Source organism: Vidua macroura, chromosome 6, assembly GCF_024509145.1.
Source record: "Vidua macroura isolate BioBank_ID:100142 chromosome 6, ASM2450914v1, whole genome shotgun sequence".
In the NCBI taxonomy this organism is placed as follows: domain Eukaryota; kingdom Metazoa; phylum Chordata; class Aves; order Passeriformes; family Viduidae; genus Vidua; species Vidua macroura.
This window is the reverse complement of record NC_071576.1, coordinates 22,701,346-22,721,947: the sequence shown is the minus strand read 5'-3', so window position 1 is coordinate 22,721,947 and position 20,602 is coordinate 22,701,346. Positions and strand designations below refer to the sequence as shown.

The 20,602-nt window shown below is 44.4% G+C and overlaps 1 protein-coding gene across 3 annotated transcripts in view; it reads left to right on the top strand.

Annotated features, from left to right (window-relative positions):
- Positions 1-4,051: 4,051 nt before the first annotated feature.
- Positions 4,052-20,602, top strand: part of IFT43 (intraflagellar transport 43) — a 43,111-nt gene continuing 26,560 nt past the window's right edge. Inside the window, exons 1-3 of one of the 3 annotated variants that reach the window (XM_053981068.1) lie at positions 4,564-4,686; positions 5,063-5,152; positions 19,759-19,826. In XM_053981068.1, coding sequence (XP_053837043.1) covers positions 4,633-4,686; positions 5,063-5,152; positions 19,759-19,826 — 212 coding nt within the window. In that variant the 5' untranslated portion in view covers positions 4,564-4,632. Of the gene's footprint in view, positions 4,687-5,062; positions 5,153-19,758; positions 19,827-20,602 lie in introns of all 3 variants that reach the window. The other 2 variants (XM_053981066.1, XM_053981067.1) reach the window with 2 other exon arrangements.

The following is a 20,602-nucleotide window of genomic DNA, read 5'->3' as shown; positions in this document are numbered from 1 at the left end:
AGGCAAATTTTAACTTGAAGTAAGATGCAAATTATCACTGTTGACATTAAGTATCCATGGAATATTATTATGTAGGTTGGGATGGATGTTTCTAGAGCTCCCCAGGTACTTCTGAAATGAATTTTGGATGCTTTTCCACACTGGGATCTCCTCTACCTTGCTGCCAGGTTGGAGGCCACACTAAATGCAGTCAGACTGATTGCTTTAGACTCCAGTAACCCATTTGCTACAGTGCCGCATAGTGACTTATTAGTTAAGATGGAGATAAGTACAGAAAATATAAGAAATTACGAGAGTCTCCCAGAGGCTGGTCCTGGGCCCAGGTTTTATTAATGATCTTGGCACGCAAAAATGGATGTGCTAATGAAATTGGCTGCTTATCCAAAACTGGAGGCATTGTTGATACAGGGGAGGACTGGGATATCCTGTAGGAGGGGGTAGGCAATTTTGAAGGCTAATACAGGAGAAATGGGATGAAATACAATAGTACAAAATGCAAGGTTATGTTGCTAATGGCTGAGATCAGACTTTTCTGTTACAAGCTGACAGTGGGAGCTTACTGCTTGGAAGTAATAGTGGAGAAGGATGTACGTGTCCCTGCTGGTTCCAGTATTGGGTCACTGACTTTCTGCTCCAAGTGTTGCTCTGTGGGTTGAAAAGAGGTGGGGAAGCCCCGTGGTCTGACATGCACTGGAAGCAATGCAGGTGGCTGTGAGCAGCAGTCATTAACAGGTTGCACATCTTTTACATACTGGAATCCAGCTAGGCTGAGGGAGAGCCTGACAGGGCTACTGAACGTGTATCATAGGAAATATTTCACACTTGGCAACTCTGGCTGGGGCTTGACAGTCTGAGCTGGGGCTGATGTAACACAAATAACATCTGTTCTCATGGCAATCAAGACAGGCAAATGTGTGGGCCTTTGCTGCCTGTCAAAGCCCCTTTCACCTTCCAGAGGGAGGGATATCTTGTTTGAAGCTTTGCAATTGTCAGGGGATTTTGTTCTGGAGCCTACAGGAATAAAAAATATTTGCAGTTGTTTCCCTCCTCCAAAACCCCTTAGAAGGTACATGGAGGAAAAAAAAACCTGCAGAAAAATTAAACTGAGATGCTTGGAGCTGCCAGTATGCTGCTAGTGTGGAGCAGGATACAGCAGCAGTCTTTGCTGAGTGTTTCACTCAGTGAGCACTTCCAGTGCTTCACTGGAAGCTTAATGTCTTAATGAATTGGCCCATATCAAAATCGGGAGTCTGGCTGCCTGCCTGATGTGAAGATTGGGTGAGGGAAAAAGCACTGTGCTGTGTCACTTGTTGCTACTGGAATTGCACTGCATCCCATAAATCCTACTGCTGTCAAAGACCTGCTTTAGAAAACCTTTGGCCACGCTGAATAAGGTGGTCATTGTGCAACCATGTGGGCTTTCCACCATAGCTGTAGCTTTAACTACATGTGTGTGCCCTTGCTTTAAAGGGGGTCTAGGACCAGAAGCATATGGGAGGGCTCAAGTGTGATTGCCTTCCTAGAATTTCTCATGGATAGGAGTACCAGACACAAGCTCTATTCATATGTCTGCCAGTCAAGGAGAAATCAACAGTAAACAGCACTAGTGGGGAGCTCTGTTAGTCCTATTCTGTGTGATAGGTTTGTGCTGAAACCAGATGGAGAGAGTCCATGCTTAGATGTGAGAACTTGTCCGTGAAAGGAATGCTTGCAGAGTTCTTACTTGCTGTTCAGCTTAGAGGGGGTGGCAGCAGTGTGATTTACAGTGAGGGCAAAACCAAACAAGTAAGGCAGACTGAGAGCTGAGAATACACCTGAAACTGTACACTGGGAAAGAGAAACCCTGGCACCACAGACCTGAACTGGACAGAAAGCATGCACTGAAAATAGCTTTGGACAACCACAGCAGCACCAGACATTTGTCCTGCTCCCTGGCTCCTTCTCAGTTGGTTAAGTGGAGCCGATCTAGGCCAAGGGTCAAATGCTGCCTGTGGTGTCACCTGTAAGACAGAGGAGAATTAAACTGTTCAGAAAATGCAACCCAAACACTTAAGACAAGCAAACACTTTGGCGACAACATGAAATGATGAATAAAAGCTCTTTTCCTCCTGTTGCCCTTCCCAAGCAGGCAAAACTTTCAGGGGTAGGTGACAAACCCCATTCCAATAAGTGGAATCCAGAGGGATTAAAAGTAGGACTGATTTTTAGGTTTCATTCTTTCTGCACATCTGCTCTTCCCTCTCACTGAGAATCTCTGAAGTCAGGAGTCAAAATTCTGAGGCAAAGCTCAGTTGCCCAAGTCTTTACATGTTTTCTTTCCTGCACATGGACTTCACCCTCCCTCAGCTGGCCTGAGACTTCTCTCCCTGGGGTAGGCAGCAAGCAGCACAGAGTATCTTGGGGGAATATGGGAAGTACAGGTGTACTGTCTGGGATGGGGACCCAGGGGAATTGGGAGGAGAAGCTTGGAGGTGGAGGGCAGTTCCAAAGAAGTGAATGCACTGGTCATGCTGCTTCATGATCTGTCTGTCCAGGATGGTATCCCTCTACTCTGGCTCTGGGAGGATGACCCTGCCAGCTACCTGTGTGGGAGGATGTGGGAGGATGGATTGTAAGAGAATAGAGATAGTGCTGAAGGCAATCTCGCCCCTGAGGAGTTGCAGCTGTGCTAATTACAAAGAGTAGGAACAGCCCTGCCCTTAAGAGGTCACAGCTGTGTCCAATAAGGATGGGTGCTATAGAAGAGTGGATTAGCTACTCGAGAGGAGTTTGTTGGCTGTGCTGTGAGAAGCAGGGATTAGGCGGTCGTGCAAGGGACACTAAGGGTTAGTATGTGCTACTAGGGATAGGAAGGAGTCAGCTGGCTGTGCAGAAGAAAGAGAAAAGGAGTCAGTGCTGTGAGGAGCTGCCTGTGAGAACACACAGAGAGAAGGTATGGAAGTTTTACAGTAGGATGATAAACTGATGGTGACAGTTCCCATCCACTGTTGATTGGTGCCAAGCACTGATGCCAACAGGAGCACAGCTGGCAATGTACTCCTACCCAAGGATTCCTGCCCCAGGGATGCCTTCCTGTTTTAGCAGACATTGCTCTGGATGCTATCATGCTCCTCTTGGGGTGCTCTTTTTCTGATCAAGAAGGTCAGCTGTAAGTGTATTGTAACCCTAGAGCTACAGTCCCCTCTGTCTCCTGGCATCTGTGTAGCTGTGTTGTTGCAGCAGATGTTTGGAGGAGCTGGGGAGAATTGAGAAATGTAGGACCATATTCCCATGGCCCTGGTGGTGAAGCATGGGGCTAGGTGCAAACTACCTTCTCTACCTCATGAATGCTTGAATCTGTAATTAAAAGAGAAGAACAAAGTATATGGAAGATCGTAATTTCATAAAGCCCAGTGAGCTTGGCTTCAAAAAAGGAAAATCATGTCTCACTTACTGAATACCTTGAACATGTCAAGATTTGTAAAGGGAGATAATATCTTTTATAGGCCAATTGATACAGCTGGAAAAAACACACAAACTTTCAGGCACAGAAACCCTTATTTTATGTTTTCTTTTCCAGCTGTATCAGTTGGTTTAATAAAAAGTTATTACCTCTGCCCACAAATCTTATTTCACTTAATCCTTAGATCATCACAGCACAACTACTTCAACATGTCAGTAGGAATGGAAAAAAGGAGAATTATTTGATACAATTTACTTAGATGACTTAAAGTTCCTCAGCCAAACCATGAGCTTTTACAAAAGCTTAGCAGGTATAGAGTGAAATCTAGTGCCTTTAGTAAAAGATATTCCTGGGAGGCTTAAAAGTTTAGACTCATGGAGTCAATTTTCATCATGGCAAAGCGTTAGCAGTGTAGTTTGTGGTGGTACAGTTCTTTACTGTAGCAGCAGAAGAAATTATTTAGGCTAATGAGGATGGGTGAAAATTGTGAGGAATGTGAGATTGCCGAATGAAATATAGGCAAAGGGACAAAGTACTGGAAAACTGAAGGTTTGTTAAACATGTGGAGCTAAAACCAGATTTATTTACAATTAATCTGTACATCTGTCAAGCCAAGAAACGGGTCGTTTTATACAGCTCAGTGGAAATCTCTGCACAAGTCACGGCTGAGATGCATGTGTGTAATGATCGTTGTGCTTACATTTGATCCTTGGCACTGCCTCCACCGTGGGCTCTGGGGACCGGCTGCCCCATCTGGAAAGCTGTGTTAGAGAGCCAGGGAGAATTGGGAAGAGCATCAGGAGACTTTGGCAAAAACCTCGATCAGGAGACAGATGTGTAAGGCTAGGATTTATCAGCCTTAATGGGAACTTAAAAAGTGTCTTCGGCAAAAAGCTGGAGAAGGAAGAGCGTCAGACTGTTCCTGGCCTGCCACACCGCAAGTGGAATTAGAAAGGGCTGAGAACCCGCATGAGGTGTTGCAGCACTGGTGTCCCCCTTAGTCAGGCCAAGGTTCTAGGACTGCTGCGGGGGTGGATGATTCTGTGGCTGCCAGGCGCCGAGTGCTCGGCCCAGCCCGCGGGGGCGGGTTGCCGGGCGGTGCGGGGCTGCCGGCCGAGCCCGGCGGGGCCGTGCCCGCGGTTGCCGGGGCGGCGGGGCGGGCTGTCCGCCGGAAGCACCGGCGGCGGCGGATGGAGGCTGAGCCGGAGCGAGCGGAGGCGCCGCGCAGGGGCGGCGTCGCCGGGGTGAGCGGGCCCGGGGCGGGCCCAGCCTCTCCGAGCGGGGGCTCCGGGGCCTTGGACCGCGGTCCGGTCGTGGCCCGGAGGGGGGTGCGGGGTGGGCGACACGGCTGCCGTGGGGCGCCGTGCAGCGGAAGGGCCGAACCGAGCAGAGCCGAGCGGCCGGCGGTGGGGCCGAGCAGCGCGGCTGGGCGGGCCGGGAGGCGGCTGCGGGGCTCACACCTGCGGCAAGTGAAGCCTCTGCACTGCGAGGGCACCGCGCCTCGCTGCGGGGCGTGGCGCCACGGCAGAGCCATGCCTTGCGTTCCGCTCCTTGCAGTGAAACGCCTTTTGTCAAAAACTGTGTGTCCGCTGCTCCTTCGTGTTTCCCCCTGCACTACAGGTACTAAAGATGGGCCGTCGAGCCCGCCAAGACCTCTTTGCAGGTGAAAATCTCAGCAGGAAGAATTCCCAGTCTGCTTCTCTTGGAGAGGTGGGTGTCCTGTCAGGAGGGCTTGTCTGTTGTCCTGCTGTTGTCTCCAGTGGACAATTATTAATTTCTTCTGAGATTCCTTCCTGCATGGTGTGCTTTGCCCTTTGAATTTTGTCCTTAGATTTGGGACTCATGTGCCTGCCTTGTCCCTTTCCTGATGTTGCCCTTTGTATAGTAGTTTCCACGCAGGGTCCTATCTAGGGCTATGGTTTCTTACATGTCAAGTATGGAGAGTAGTATCATACAGGACTTGGGGCTTCTCCCTTCTGTACATGCATATCTTCCTGATACTTTAATTTCTAGATTTAAAATATGAGCAGGCACATCATTTTGTGACCAGTTTTGCCACCATCTTTGGACGCAAGACAGATAAACAGATGCCTTACTTTTGTGCTTTGCTTTGCTAGAGCCAGAGTACATCTGACATGGTTTCTATCAAGTTTGTGATGTGCTTTTTCATTTTCTCTGTGCATGACTACAAAGGTCATGCTAGGAGCCAGCTTTGCAGCATCTGAGACTTTTCCTTTTGGGTAATAATATTCAAACTCGGCTCCCACTTGTCTTTGGAGGAAAAGTTGGTTCAGAGGCTGTTCTATTAGTACACCTTCAAATGGTAGAAGGGGGTCAGGAACCCCTCTTTGTCAGGGGAGTGAGTAAACATCCTCAAGTATCCAGAAAAAGATCTGAACTGTTTCAATTGATTTTTTTTGCTTAGCGTTGCAGAATGCTGAAATTCTTCCTGGAAGCTTGCTGTTGGATGTTAGCATGGCTTCTCCACAGACATCTCCTGCTAGAAGGAGCAGCTCTCAAGAAATGACATACCAGTTTTGCTCCCTGACACATACCAGATGGACAAAAATGTCATCCGCCTTCCACTTTGTTGCCAGTGATATTTGTTTAAATGAGTTGATGCTTCCCATTTTGCAGTGCCAGTCAGTGGTCTCCAGCATAACATGTTCTTGGCTTCTTTAAACTGGAAACCCATTTTGCCCTGCTGGTCACCCTGGCACCAACTCTGCTTCAAGCTACTCTGCTCAGAACCCTGGGACCTTCTGTCTTGGAGTGACTGCTTACTCCCCGATTTCCTGTGCAGTGACAAAACTTTCCTATTACACTGAGTAGCTCTGTCCCATACATCTGTGCCAAAATGGTTGTGGGGGGATTTTTCCTTTGAGACCCTGTGATGCTGTTGAAAATAGCATTATTACAGCTTAGCTTGCACTAACACCTCATAGAGCGGACATTTTTTCTGGAGAAAGTATGGTCTTTTCTTTTGATAGGCATAATGGAGAATCACTTTCCACCTAGGGATTCTCCCCTTGGATATGCTATAGGCATTCAGGATGAATTCTGTGAGGGAATGTGCAGAAGATTGAATTTAAGAACTAGAACTGTTGACCTCATAGGTAAAAAAAGTCTTAGGGAAACCAGCTGGTGGTTTAAGGGGGTGTAATCATTAGCTGACCTCCACATTAGGGTGGCTCGCTGTCAGATTGTTCTCTTGCTGGAACTGGCCATCCTAGTTCATGGTCTGATTCTCTGGTTTTAAAGAGACCAGAGCATTATGTGGAGGTACAGCTGATGGACTGTAACTTCCTGTAGTTTGCTTGTGCTTATTGCTCGCATTACAACCATTTCAATAGCCGGGAAGAGATCATAGGGGCTCCAGGACTTGGGCCAGTCTTGAAGAAGACTAAGAAATATATAGAATGTATATATATATATGTATATATATATATTTGCTTTGAAAGCAAAGCAGTGAGCTTTTCAGCAGCAGAAGGGTGAGGACTTCCATGCCTTACAGCATTCAAGTATGTTAGTACTGGATCTTAACCACCAGGAAGATGTCAATAGTCTCCCTTCAGACAAGTCTCTGTTGCTAAATGTTTGTGTTAATCAAGAACCTTGGAGGTACTGGAAGAAAGACAAAATCCACTGTAAATAATCCTCAGCCTTTTCCTTTGCTCCAAAATTGGAGGCTTTTTATACTTGACCATATTTGTTACCAAAGTGAGTATTTAACAGAACTAATAATTGTTTTTTCCTTCACCCTAGATTGGCAATCATCTTTTACTTTTCTGGAAGCTTGGCCTTATCTTGCTGTTAAGTGGTGGGGTTACAATGGATGTCCCATTCAGCCATCTAGACATCTTGAACCCTTTATAAGAAATCTTCCCAAAAGAAATGTAAGATTAAAAAAAAAGTCTTTTTTTTTTTTCTGGAACTGGCAGTAGTGGATTAGGTGCTGTGTAATTAATCTCAGCATAGAAGGTTTTATTCTTACTGATTTTTGAAGGTAAAGGGGTTTGTCTTAAACCTTTGCCATATTTACACCCTCATATGCAATTTCACATTCAGGTTAGTGATTTTGCCTTCCTCAGAGGTTCCTCAGAGATTTAAAACTAGTTTAATTCACCTTGACTCTTTTTAAATTTTTTTTTTTTTTAATTCCATGCCAATCAACCCAGTTTCCACCCATCTAACATTTCTGGTATGAACATACCATTTCTGCTATTGTTTGGGTCTTTTCATGACACTGAGAAGCATCCAGGAAGTGTTTTCCAGTCAGAGCAGCTTGCTTGAAGAAAGCAAAAAGTACCTGTCTATCCATGTTTCAACATCTGGGCTTATTACAAGGAAATTCACTTAGAGGGCGGACAATTATTGTAATTAAAAAGATCTTTGTTTTGAAGTCAATAGGCAAATCATCTGACTTGGAAGCATAGATCTTATCAGGTTACTGCTGATCTCTGCTTGGCCTGGCCTCTCTCTTCCAAAAGAGACTCCAAACTGTGTGCTGCTCTGTACAACAAATGTGTGTTAAAACCTCCTGCCCCAGGGCATAGTTGCAATGTCTTGTGCGTTGTAGCCTAATATACTTCTCCCAAGCTCTATGAAAACAGTGTGATATCTTAGTGTTTTTTCAGTGCCTGATGTGTGTATGTATCTCCCACAAGAATATTCTTAACTACAGCAGCAAAACTGTAACTCCTCTGCCCAAATCTACTTCCTAATTCCCATTCTGTGTGGAAGTACCTGCATTATCTTCAAATGTAGACCTCCTCAAGGGGCTCATGAAAGGTCACAGAGCTCACACTCTGCCCATGTGACATGCAGAACATTCCTGCCTTTTCAGAAGTACAAGTACTAGCAAACAACACTGCAGCTATGTGTTATTTCACCAGGCAAGATAAAACATGATTCTTTGCTGTAATTGGTGCAGTTGGCACCCTCCTGCAGCAAAGCCTGTGTGAGTTCCTGCCTTCAGAGCTCCTTGGCAATTCAGCAGACACTTCTTGGGCACCCAGGGGAATATGCTGTAAGTGGGAATTCCTAGAGATAAATCTGCTTGCTGCATGCCAGAACTCTGCATTTCAAACATTCATTTCAGAGGGGTAATGTATCTCTTTTTCCGTTGAGAGGCCTTTCCCATCCCCTGGCTTGATGTGGTACATATACTCATCTTGGTGCTATCAAGTTTCTGACAGAATAGGAGAAACTCAAGCTAGTCATGTTATTTGTATAATGAGAGGGACAGATCATATAATGAGATCTGTTGAAAATCTTTGCTATCCCATACTAACAGGACTTCTGGACACTTTTACAAAATAAAAGTCAAACCTTTTTCCTGGCTCTAACATCACTGTACCCAACAGCCTTGATGACATCCATCAGAAGAAGTTGTTTGGCCAGGTTTGGAGCTCTTGATGAGATTGATTTGGAAAGCTGAGTGGAAAAGCCTTTTTAAAATGTATCAGCAGATTTTTCCTTTTCTGTTTCTTCTCTCAACAAGAGTGAACTATTTGCTGTCCTGTAAGAAATCTGTATGCAAAAATATTTTAATGTTATCCTACTTCCATGGTCTATTTTCTTTATCCTACAGTGAAGTGCTTCCCCTGGGACCTTGTTCAAGAGTTCCCTGGTTTCTGCCTCTTGCAGTCTCAGTATGATTTTGCCAGTGTGTCTCTGGCAGCACTCTGTAGATCCTTTGAATAGAGACTGCTTTACTAGGCAATGGCCAGCCTAAAGGATGAAGGTTTTCTCTATTTTGAGAGTATTTCCACACAGGTAGGACAGAATGACTTTATATCAGGGTTTGCCCAAAAATCAAGCTCCCTGCTGGCTCTCTGCCACATTTCACCACAGCGTGGGGAAAGGCTTTGTGCTTTCACTTCTGAAACTATGTTTTTTTCTCTTGTTGTCCTAGCTGGTATTTGTAAACTTGCTTATGTAGTTGTGGTCCTTGGGTGATAGTTAAAAAGCATTTCTTGCTGTAAAAAATACCTTATTCAGCACGGATCCCTGTAGACAGACAAAAACTTGGGCCACCTCTGCTGCATGTTGGAAGGATGTTCCCACAGGTGAATTTTGCAAAGCAACTGTCTGGACTTCCACCACCCAGTTTACAAACACTCCTGGCAGTGATTCTTTAGGCTGACATCCAGGCTTTGTTTTAATAGGACTCTAATACCAAGCCCAAATGAGTAAAGAATAATAATAATAATAAAAAAAGTATTGCTGAGGGTGAGACCCACGTGAAAGATTGCTCCAAGAAGTGTTTATTTAAATGCTTTTCCAACATGTGTTGCCCAGCTGGATTTTCTTCCATGCTAGTGCAAGTCTTGCACCTCTTGAGCTCTGTACATCCAGAGATGCTTAGGTCATGTTGGACCCCACAGAAGCCTTTCTGCTTTTGGCTGTGGGAACAAGCAGGCCCCTGGCTGACAGATGCATGCTTCCAACAGATTTCTACCAGTTGGGCAAATCTGTGTTCATTTGTGCTACTCGTTGGTAAGGACACCTTTGTACCCCAGCTGCTCTAATCTGTGTGTAGCCCCCCTCTGCTCTTGTTGTAGTAAGATCATAAGACCAGATGACAGCAAAGACACAAAATGAACTCAGATACCAAACCACTTCCATGAGAGATATATGCCACTTATGAATCACATGGCTTCCATGTTCCACAGGAGAGATGATTTAATCCAGAAGAAAAGTCAGGTGGGTTAGTGGAGTGTTTCCAGCCATCCTATGCATACTCCTGGTGTAGGGTCATAGGTCAATCTAGGATACTCTAAATTCTCCTCCTGGGTGGTTCTGAAGACTGTGATTTCTAGAATAGCATAGAGATTATTGGGTTCTTAATTACCTCCTTGCATTTGGTGCCTAACTGCATTGGTTGTTGCAACTGCTGGTGCTGACAGTCTGCTCATCTAAAAGGTTCTCAACCAGTTTGCAACTTTCACAGTGATTAACAGGTTGATTTTCTTGAGTTACTTATCTATCCCACAACCAAGCTGCTCCCTTATAGTGTTAGCTAAAGGTCGTTTGCTGAAGCTAACACTGATGGCAGCTGTCTTAAGCTAACTGCTACAGCTTGTGCTCTCAGGGGAGAATCTGAGGTTGCCCTGAGAAACAGTAGCTTCTGAAAAAAGGGCTGTAGCCTGCTACAGTGTATAACCCCTAGTAGGACTGCTCCAGCATCAATTCTGGTCTCTGGCATGGCTGTCTTGACTCTCCATATGAATCTTTCTAGGATCCTACACACCTGAATCATTTGAATTTTATCATGCTATAGGGAGAAGGAACCAAGTCTGTTCTCTTCTTGCTCACGTTTGGTTTTTGTTTTTTTTTCTTTAACTACTGCAGTTGGCATCTGCATAAATGACTGGATATAAAATCTTGTAATGGTGGAATCAACTTTGTGCTTTGTTCAAATGAATAAGTTTGCAAAGCATGTGCTGCAGGACAGTCATAAATGTCAATCTTCAGGCTGTTTTGTGCAGGCTTCCATAGTGCTTCCTTTTAACTTCTTTCTCTCTTTTTCCTTCCTGACCCTTCAAGGATGAAGACTATCAGCAAAAGGTTGACCATGTAAGACTAGAGGCTTTCTAGGTAGATGCTGGCTTCTCTGAAGGGGACTAGCAGGATTAACCTATTATATGTCTGGAGACTACCTTAAGAGGGTACTCTAGTACAGGAGAAAAAGATAAAGTTTGCTTTAGATGCAGTGCCTTTCCTGCATCCTCTGTTTCTGATGCTGACAGATTTTTAATTATCTTTGAAACAGCTGCTCTTATCAGCTGCTGCATCTTGTTTTGAGGTCACAGATTTATTTGTGGCCACTGAAAAGATGCTCTGTTTTCATTTAAAAGTCAGCATAGCAATTAGCTAATAGAGTACAAAACCTGCCTTAACTGGATTGCTGTCCAGTATGGTTAGTCTGCTCTTATAGCATGAAAACTTATCTTTAGGGATGATGAAGTCTTGCTGGTGCCCCAGAGGAGAAGGCCAGGCAGTAGTAATGAGGACATGTGCCTCTGTAGTTTCTATAAGTCTTTTTTTTTTTTATTGCATCAGCACTGAATGCCAGAATCTGTAGTTAATAATGTCATAGTGCTTCTTACCAGGCTTCTGTTACACACAGAGGAGGAATACTCATATCCTTTCTTATCCTGCACCAAAGCTAAAATACGCCTTAGCATTAGAAGCCAGGACGATGCTATTCAGAACAACCTGAGAAGTTCTGCCTGTTTCTGTTGAAGTCTTTGGGCTAATTGCCTTGCACTCTTCCTAACCATGGAGTTGATGTTGCCCAGTTTGTCCTGCCTAGAGTTGTTCTCTGTTAGATAATTAAAACACCTTCTCCTGTGCTCTTAATTCCTTCTGCTGAAGGACTACTCCAGTACTGGTAACACAGTAGATTCATCTGTGAAATTTAAAGCCCAGAAAAGAAACCCGTATCACCCATCTCATTAATTCTGGCCTCAGAAGGGTATGCTCATCACAAGGAGTCAAGACTATTCAGATTAGCTCAGTTTTCTCTTGGTAGTGCAAGAGATGATATTGTAAAAAAGATCCACTGGGTTTATTTGGCAGTGATGGATGGTTCAGGACTATGCCCAGAGCACTTTTCCATTTATCAGGCAGACCTCCCACTGATGGGTATAGTTTTGGGGACTGGTTGCCTAATAGAAATTTTTACTGATAATTGATCTAATCTTCCCCCCCACCCCCTCGCTGGAACCAGTCCTTACAGTCATTTCACTGGAACTAATTCCACCTCTATACAGTGCCCTAAATAATTGATTCCCTAGGTCTGCTGTTGAGTGCTGACTGGTCACATGCCACAGGCGCCTTCTTGCTTCTGGCTGCTAAATTTCATTAAAATAACTTTACTGATGTGACTCTTCCACATGAGCAATTGTTGCTTCAGGGATGTTATGCAATGATGCCTAGCAAGGAGATTTTACTTAGTATGAGGGGTCCCTGCTTTGAAAACCATTTTGTTTGGGTAATTCCTGTGTCCTTTATTCAGGCTTATGTTCTTAAGCATGACAGTCACACTTTATAGTATTTTTCCATTTGTAAAAATCTGTAAATGGTATAAAATGGTTAACTGAGAGTTCAGAAATCTGACTGAGCAATAAGCTGCTTGTAACTTATACTACTGGATGCTTACAAACTTCTGTTAATTGCATAAGTCTCTTCCAAATCAACTGTTAGTGGAACTTTGTTATAAAGTGTGATTCAAATCTTGTTGCAGTAGATCCCTCCCTTAGTCCTTGCCTGGCCAATCTGAAATACTTGACTTCTTGAATCATTTGTCTGAAGTTGGCCCCTTTGTCCCCCGGATGGCTCATATAACCCTTCTCTGAACTCCCTTTGGGCTTTGCTGAGTGCTACAATCTGAACTCTTCCTGGATTTGGTCCCTTTCCTCTTGCTGTGCTGAAGAGAACTTTGTAGCTGCTTGAATACTAACAAACAACCTCATCAGGATTGTCGATGTGAATGTACCTGCTGAAGTCCTGCCCTCCAGCCATCTGCCTGCTCTGAAACTTGTTTTGCATCCTTTGGCAAACCACTCATCTTGCATCTGAATTTTTGCCAGTTGAATCACTCATTTGGCTGCACCTTCCAAGACTGCCTGGGATATTTAGCCAAAGGCTGTGAGGCTAATCAATGGTATAATAAAGGGTGTATCCTAATATTTCAGTTAATTTGCAGAGGCAGAATAAGCAGGAGTATGTGGTTGTGAGCCAAGATTTTGCTGGGATCTTTTTGTGGCTTTGCCATAGATTTGCATTGGGACCTTGGAGAAGTCCTTCTGCTAGTTTTCTTTAGTCCCTATTTGAAAGGAAAGCTAGAGCTTTATGCAGAAGCACTGTGGGTATTCCCTGAATAGATCCACAGGGGGACTTAGATACTTTATCCTCATAACATAATCCATATCCTGCACTGGGTGCTTGTGTAGTATGTAGATACTCTCAGGATGGGCTGGTAGATCTATGGGATGGTAAAGAGTGGCTGGGAATGGCAGTGTGTCTGAAATCCTGTCCTTCTGTGGAGTTCTGGCCCCATTCTGCAAGCTCTGGGAATGCATATCCTTGCACTACCAGTGAGAGACCCTGATCCCCATCCTGTGTTTTCTAGCCTTCAGAAGTAGAGCAGGGCTTTTCCTTGCCTTCAGGGACCTCCATTTCCTGAGTAAGCAGGTGTTATTTCAGTGTTGCAACCTCATGCTGTAGATGTAGAGATTAAACTGGCCATCTCCTTTCCAAGCTGGAAAACACTAGTCTTCTTTCTTCTCTGAGAGAGATGTAGCAAGTAATGTTTGCCACCTCCATAGGGAATATTATATTTCATGACAAGCCTATGAGCTGTGAGGTTGAGTGAGTGTATTTGCATTCTAAAATACAGTACGGAATGATGTGGAGATCCCCTGGTGAGAAGCAACCTGCACTCTACCTGGGGAGGTACTAGCTTCATTACCAGAAGTACCTAAAACAAGACAATTTCCAGACTGGGCTGACTCATGTGGATCCTGCTTGCAGTGTGTCTGCACCTGTGGTGTAGACATGGCCTGGGGCTTGCTATGATCAGGGCCTTTAATCAGAGCGGTATTTTCCTGACCCAGTTCTTACCCTTGCGTAGTGGTTGGCACCCAGCTCCAAACTCTCATTCCATTGTCTGGTCTGGATCTGTACAGCAGCCACCCCCCCAAGTGCTCTCCCCTGCGTTCCCTGAAACTTTAAAGCATGCAAGTGAGGAACCCAGCACCAGCTGTACTCAGCTGAGTGTTGATCAGGGGACCTTATTTGCATAAAAATAATCACAATGGTTTGGGCATTGTCCTTCCACTCTGGTTTAGAGAGTTCATGACCTAGGAAGTCATAATTGTAATGCAGTCACAGTCATTTCTGTATCTACAGTTTGTACTGCAATAAGATCTAGAGAGTGTTGGTGTATGGCTGGAACAAAAATTTCCTATTCCCAAAGAGCTTGCAGTCTTACTGCAATGTTTTTCTCTAGCATCCTATTCTCCTCTGTGATCTTCAGCTTGTAGAGGAGCCTTCGGCAGGGGTAGCTGCATTTTGTATATGGCATGTTGCCAGGGTTTTGCTTTCTTAGGCATGCAGTTGGGAGTGGGGTGAACTGGCAGTAGATAGCTCTTGAAGCAATTGGCATTTCTGAGAACCTGGGAGGGTTCTCTGAGGCAGAATTTCCCGTGGCTATTGCACACTGTGGATGCCCTCTCATTTACATGGTCATCCTAGGCTGAGCTGCATTTGTCTCTCCAGGACCCAGAGTTTGTGTCAGGTGTTTTGATTCTTGCATTATTCTAGTAAATACCCTCCACTGAAAGGATCCAGCATCCAAGGAAGCACTGGGTTTTTTACCTGCTTCCATTTTACAGAGTTTGCATCTTTTTTTTTTTTTTTTTTTTTTTTTCCAGAGGTCTTCTGGTTGCTTGTAGAAATGCTGGACTCCCAGACTGTTCCTGGGGACCTCTCATCTGGAAGTTGGCCAGATTCTCCAAGAGGAATCTCAAAAATGCAGCTGAACTTTTGTTCCCTAATTAGGCCAACTTCCCCAGTGTGAGCCCTAGCACTGCATGGCCTGGAGCTCCCCAAGGCCTTGTGCAGCCTCTCTCCTGTGCACCCCGACTGGCTGACCAGCAGGGCAGTTATTTTCAGCTTTCTGAGCTTATCTCCTTGCCTTTTGATGATATCTGAAATAGCATTTCTAATCAGCTGTGTTTCCCAGCCTTTCTAGTAATATCCTGCCTGCTTGTCTACCTTGATGTGGATTAGGGACAATCTCAGTGAAAATAATTTTATTAAAAGCTTTTTTCCTTTTCCACACATTTATTTCATACTTGGAGTGCATCTGGACCTACCTCAAGGCAACAAAAGAACTGTAGGAGGTAGGAAGGTGGATGGGAAAATATCTGACCAAAAGTAGCATAAAAGTGGTAGCAAACTGAGAAATGCTCATGCTTAGGAGGGCTGGAGGGGCACTTCCCTATAACTATGGATTGTGAGAGGATTCTACCTGCTGACCCCTTGTTCAGAGAATCAGATTGTTGTGTGCTGATTCATTGTTTTCCTGCAGGGGAGAGCAGTAACTCCTCAGACAGGTTAAGATGCCAAATGCTGCAAAGGTGACAGCTTTCTTCAAGGGTGCACATCAGCTGTCAGATGTCACTGTTTTGTGAGAGCAATTCTTGATAGCTGGTTAACAGTATGAGCTGTTGCTTTACCTGTGTTAGATGGCAGAGAATATTTGAAGGCCCCCAAGAACTTCTGTTTCAGTAACACTTTCCCTAGTAATGGAAAGTCAGTGACTGTGAAAAGGACAGTTTGAGGATGAAATGCAAATCCTGTATTTTCTGCTGAGTATTTAAGACATGCAGAAGTCCTTGGAGGGTATTCATTGAAATTGGAGGCACTATTTGAACCGTCTATGGACATGATAAAGAGAGCCAGCAGAGATGGGTTATTCTTTGCAAAAAGCCCAGGCTTGCATAGATCTTGGAATTTATATGTTTTTGATATCATACATGCTCTGAGATAAATACAGATTATTTTATGTGGCTGTTTAGGAGCAGTGGGACTTTTTGACTTACAGCTCCTTAAATGGCAGCAATCAAAACAAATTCATCAGGCCTGCTTGTGGAGATTTGCTTTTCTTCAGTCAAGGGAGCCTCTGGAATCTTGCTGGAGAAGAGAATCCTTGAGTCTGCCCATACTTCTTTCTTTCCACTTCTTGGTCAATATTGGATAAAAACAGGACATCTACATACTGTGTAAAATCTGTATATTGGAAAAACATAGATCCTACATATTTTAGGAGAAATATGACATGATAAAAGAATTGTGTGTCCTCTGTTGCATGCTCTCAATGTCATTTGAGTCCCTGCATCCCTGCACAGAGTGCTCAGTGTTTCAAAGGAGTTGTCATGTTGATGAAGTTAAATTAATCCATATTTCCAGACCCACCTGAGAATCTGAGGGACTTAACATGCCCATAATCTGCCTCTGTTGTGGTAGGTCCTAAAAGAAACTTTGCTGGACCTTCAGGATTCAGAGACACACAGGATAGTGTTTTCCATGAGGGAAGCAGCATCCAACTGGCACCTTCAGAACTGTAGACATGATCTGACAAGTAGCCTGGAAATTTCTGCTTTAATGGGGAAGCCAGATTAGAATTCTGCATCTGTCTGATAAGAAAGGGCCTGAAAGACAATAAAGAAGGTGGTAGAGTTTCTACTTTGATGCAGGAGAGATAGAATTCAGGCCAGTCATTTTTCCAAGGGAGAGATAAAATACTGATTATGGATGTAGTATCAAAGTTTTGGTATGGAAAGTAGCCTGAGAAACACTGGAAAAATGCCATCACAAAAATGGTGAGCTGAATTTCTGAGGAAAAAAAAACCCAAACACAAAACAAAAAACTCAGACCATGGCAATTTTCCTTGGAAAAGGGACAATCTGCAGAAACTCAAGTAGAGGAGATCTTCTGGAGATAAATACCAGACAAAACTGAAGCTGAAAGGAAAATCCCAGCAAGTAAGTGATTAGTTGATGCTGTGAAAAGACTGAGCAGTAAGGGCTGAGAGACAACACTGTTGTCAGGAGCTGGTGGAATCTCAGTGTTTTGAACTGTTTGGATGTATAGCTTTATATTTGGGAACACCCATACAAATCTTGCCTAAGGTATAACAGTAGGTACCAACAAGTTCTGATCATTTAAATTCCCCAGTCTTTTTCACCAAAAAGGTATGTTTAAGAGCACATTTGCTGCATTACAGAAGAACAGTGTACTCTATTTCTCCTCCAATCCCTCCGGGGTTGACATTTGTCCCACTTTCTGTCTCAAGCTCTTGCTTGCAGCTGCAAAGTCCCTACCTGTCACCATATTATGGCAAAGCACAATATTGCATTCTCAATTGTAAATTATGCTGAGATTTTGGAACTGTGAAAGTATATGAAAGTAAGTTTATTTACTTGACAAAAGTGTATGTGGCATGTGACCTTATTGCAGCACTTTCCAGGCAGCTAACAAAGAAAAGCCATTTCTCCTCAGCTGACAGTTAACATTGCCTTTCCTGTTGCTAGTGCTTCTGTAGGCAATTCAGAAAGAATTACCTGATTTATTGCAAGAGGAATAAAAGATCTGTAGGTGTATGTGAGGTGTTTTTCAGGATCTGACAGACATTCAGGGTTGCCTGGTGGGTGTGATCAATGAGAACACAGGTATATCATTGGAAAGACAAACATTGGAATCAAACCCCTAGATGCCCTGGAGTCATGCCTTGTGCAAAGACTGGGCCAGACATTGTCATCACCCTCTGATCTGGTGTGCCCCACTTGAGTTATCTTTGATCTGAAGGCTAGTTTTGATGATGAGTACATTAAATTGCAGGGGCATTGAAGTGCCCTGGAGATGCTGCATTTTCCCTCAGCCTTATGGCCCAGGTTCTTTGGTGTCATTTTTGTATCCCCGTGCACCTTTGTGAGGAGTTGTGAGGCTGTGAATTGGAAATACGGCTTGCAGGCTATCAGAGGGATAGTGTAAGGGGAAAGGGGGTTGTTTGCATGGGAAGCATCTGTGTGGGAAGGAGTGTGGTTTTGAGTTAGGGGTGTGTGTAATGGGAATAGGGATGTTTAAGTGGGCATGCACGCCCATATGTGGTGTGTGTTCCCGCTTTTTCCTGGGTTCTGGGTGTGTCCAGATAACTGAATTCAAAATGCTCCTTTTTTGGCACTGTAGCCTCTTCTCTGGTTTGGCATCTTAAGAATCTGGGGGAATCATTTAAAGATCAGAAAACTCCATTCACTTGGGCCCCTGAAGGCTTCACATTCTGTGACATGGTCATTCCAGTCGACTGAGCTCTGTCCCCTACGGATGAGCCCATATAAGGAGGCTGTTTCCTGCGTTTCACGCTCCCTGCGTGTCCCTCTGCCCTCCTGTGCTCCCTTTGCTGAAGAAAGTTGGTATTTTGGGACTGCAGCTCCTGCCTCATTCCTGCTCCCTGTTTATTTTTGGAGGATGACTATTTTTGCTCCTATCAGAGAGCTATGCAGGGTCATACCCCCTCCCTGCAGCAGGCAGAGGCTGCTCCTGGCAGGGTCTCTTAATTTCCCACACTCACAAACAATGCTTCTACTTCAAGAAATAAACATGCGAGACCCCTACCATCAAGGGTTAGCTCGACCCTGTCCTCATCTGTGGCAAGAGGTGATTTGGCTTTGGCTCAGGGTTGACCCCACCACACATGCAAGGTCCTCTCTGAAGTCAAAAACTCCTCAGGAGTCATCCCACTCATTAACTTCCTTAATAAAAGCTGTGGAAGTCACCCTGTGCCACCACCATTCCTTTGCAGTTAGCATTTTTTCTCTGTTTTGTGGCATCTTTTACCCAATCATTCTTTCTCATGATAGTCCATTCACAGGTCCCTGTAATCCATCTTTCCTCACTGGGCACCATCAATTGTGAGCTATGTAAGCTGGGTTTACCTTGCCTCTGCTTTCATCATTGCCTGCCATGCAGAACACTGAAGGCAGTGCTGTACAGAGTGCCTCAGGCTGGGGGATCCAAGCCCAAGACTGTAAATGGCAATGGGCAGCTTTCAGATGGTGGGAATTCATGGCCCCATTTGAAAATTCCCATCATAAGCCCCAAGCTGAATTCCCATTTTCTCTTGCCACGTGGCAGAGTGCCACACAAGACAATGCAAGAAAATAGCAGGGGATGTCTTTAAGCTCCAGATGATCTTCCCCTTTGGATTTCAGTGGTGGGATTCATCCCAGCTAACTTTGGAAGAGTTTGGGTATGGATCACTGTGTCTGAACTTGGCATCTATCGTCCTATTCTAAGCAGTGGACAAAAGCAGACTTTTTAGGAGCAATTCCTCATCTAAAACAAGATACCTACAACATGCTGTCTTGTACCCTAGGAAGGGCATAATGTGATATCTCCCACTGATATGTGGGCAACAGTGATGAACAAGTTCCCAGTGAACCCTATTTTGCCAGGAGAGCACACCCTCTGTGGATCAGTCAGCTACTGTATTGTGTGTCCTCAAAAAGTCAAAGGCCCATAGACCTGAAACTTGTCAAGATACTGATTAGGGTGATGCATTTTTTGTTTACAGACAAGCTTAAAAACCTGTCTGGTAGTTTGTTTTCCTTTTATTTTATGATTAAAGAGAATTTTAAACACTACCTCTCCATTATATGGTAAAGTGTTACATTAGTGTGTGTGTGTACCTCAATTGGCTTGACCAGAGCTGTCTGTAACATTCTCCTTCTCTTTTTTAAAGGTTCCACCACCTAAACCCCCACGCCGGCAAGGAGGCTGGGCAGATGATCCCCTGCTGGCACCTACCAAGTGAGTCCTCACCTCTTTCTGTATTAAGAGGGATTCAGGTGTGGAATAAAGGAACATCACGAGTTGGACCTTGCTGTCACAGACATTGGGACAGTTTTCCTGAGTCTTTTAGATGGCCATTCTTTCCAATATCAGTGTAACTTGTTCAAGCCATTTGAAGTATTACTCTTGCTTGGTTCCATTGGCTAATTGACTTGGCAAGGCTTAGAACTGTGTACGTGTCCCTGTTTGCCAGAGCCAGCATATTCCTTACCTGGTACAGTGCCTGGAAGGAGTCAAGAGCATAATAAGCATGTTAAATGCAGGAGCTGGGATTGGGCATTTGACTGGTTCCGTTCTTTCCAGGAGAGTGACACATGACAGCACCACACTGACAAGAGTGCAATGAATACGTCAGGATTTAGTGATCAGCCTTGACAGGAAAGGTGAAATTTGTCAATGTTTATGTGTGTATAGGGTTATGGTATAATGGAGATGGTCAGCAAGAAGAGATGGGAGGAAAAAGTATGCAAATTGTAGAATGTGTGTTGAGAAGCCTGATGCTCACGTGAAGGACAACATAAAATGAAGGAAATATCTGGACATGGTAATAGAATAGGTATGAAAACTAAAGGACAGTTCAGACTGGGAGGAGATTACTTGCTTTCAAATAGTTGTGGTTTTCCAAGCTGAGAAGTTATGCTGATGTTGTATTTCGTGTTCACAGAGCTGAAGGACTGAGCGGTGGAGTGATGTGAGATTGTTTGTGTAGTTAAAGGCCTTTAATAAAAGTCTAT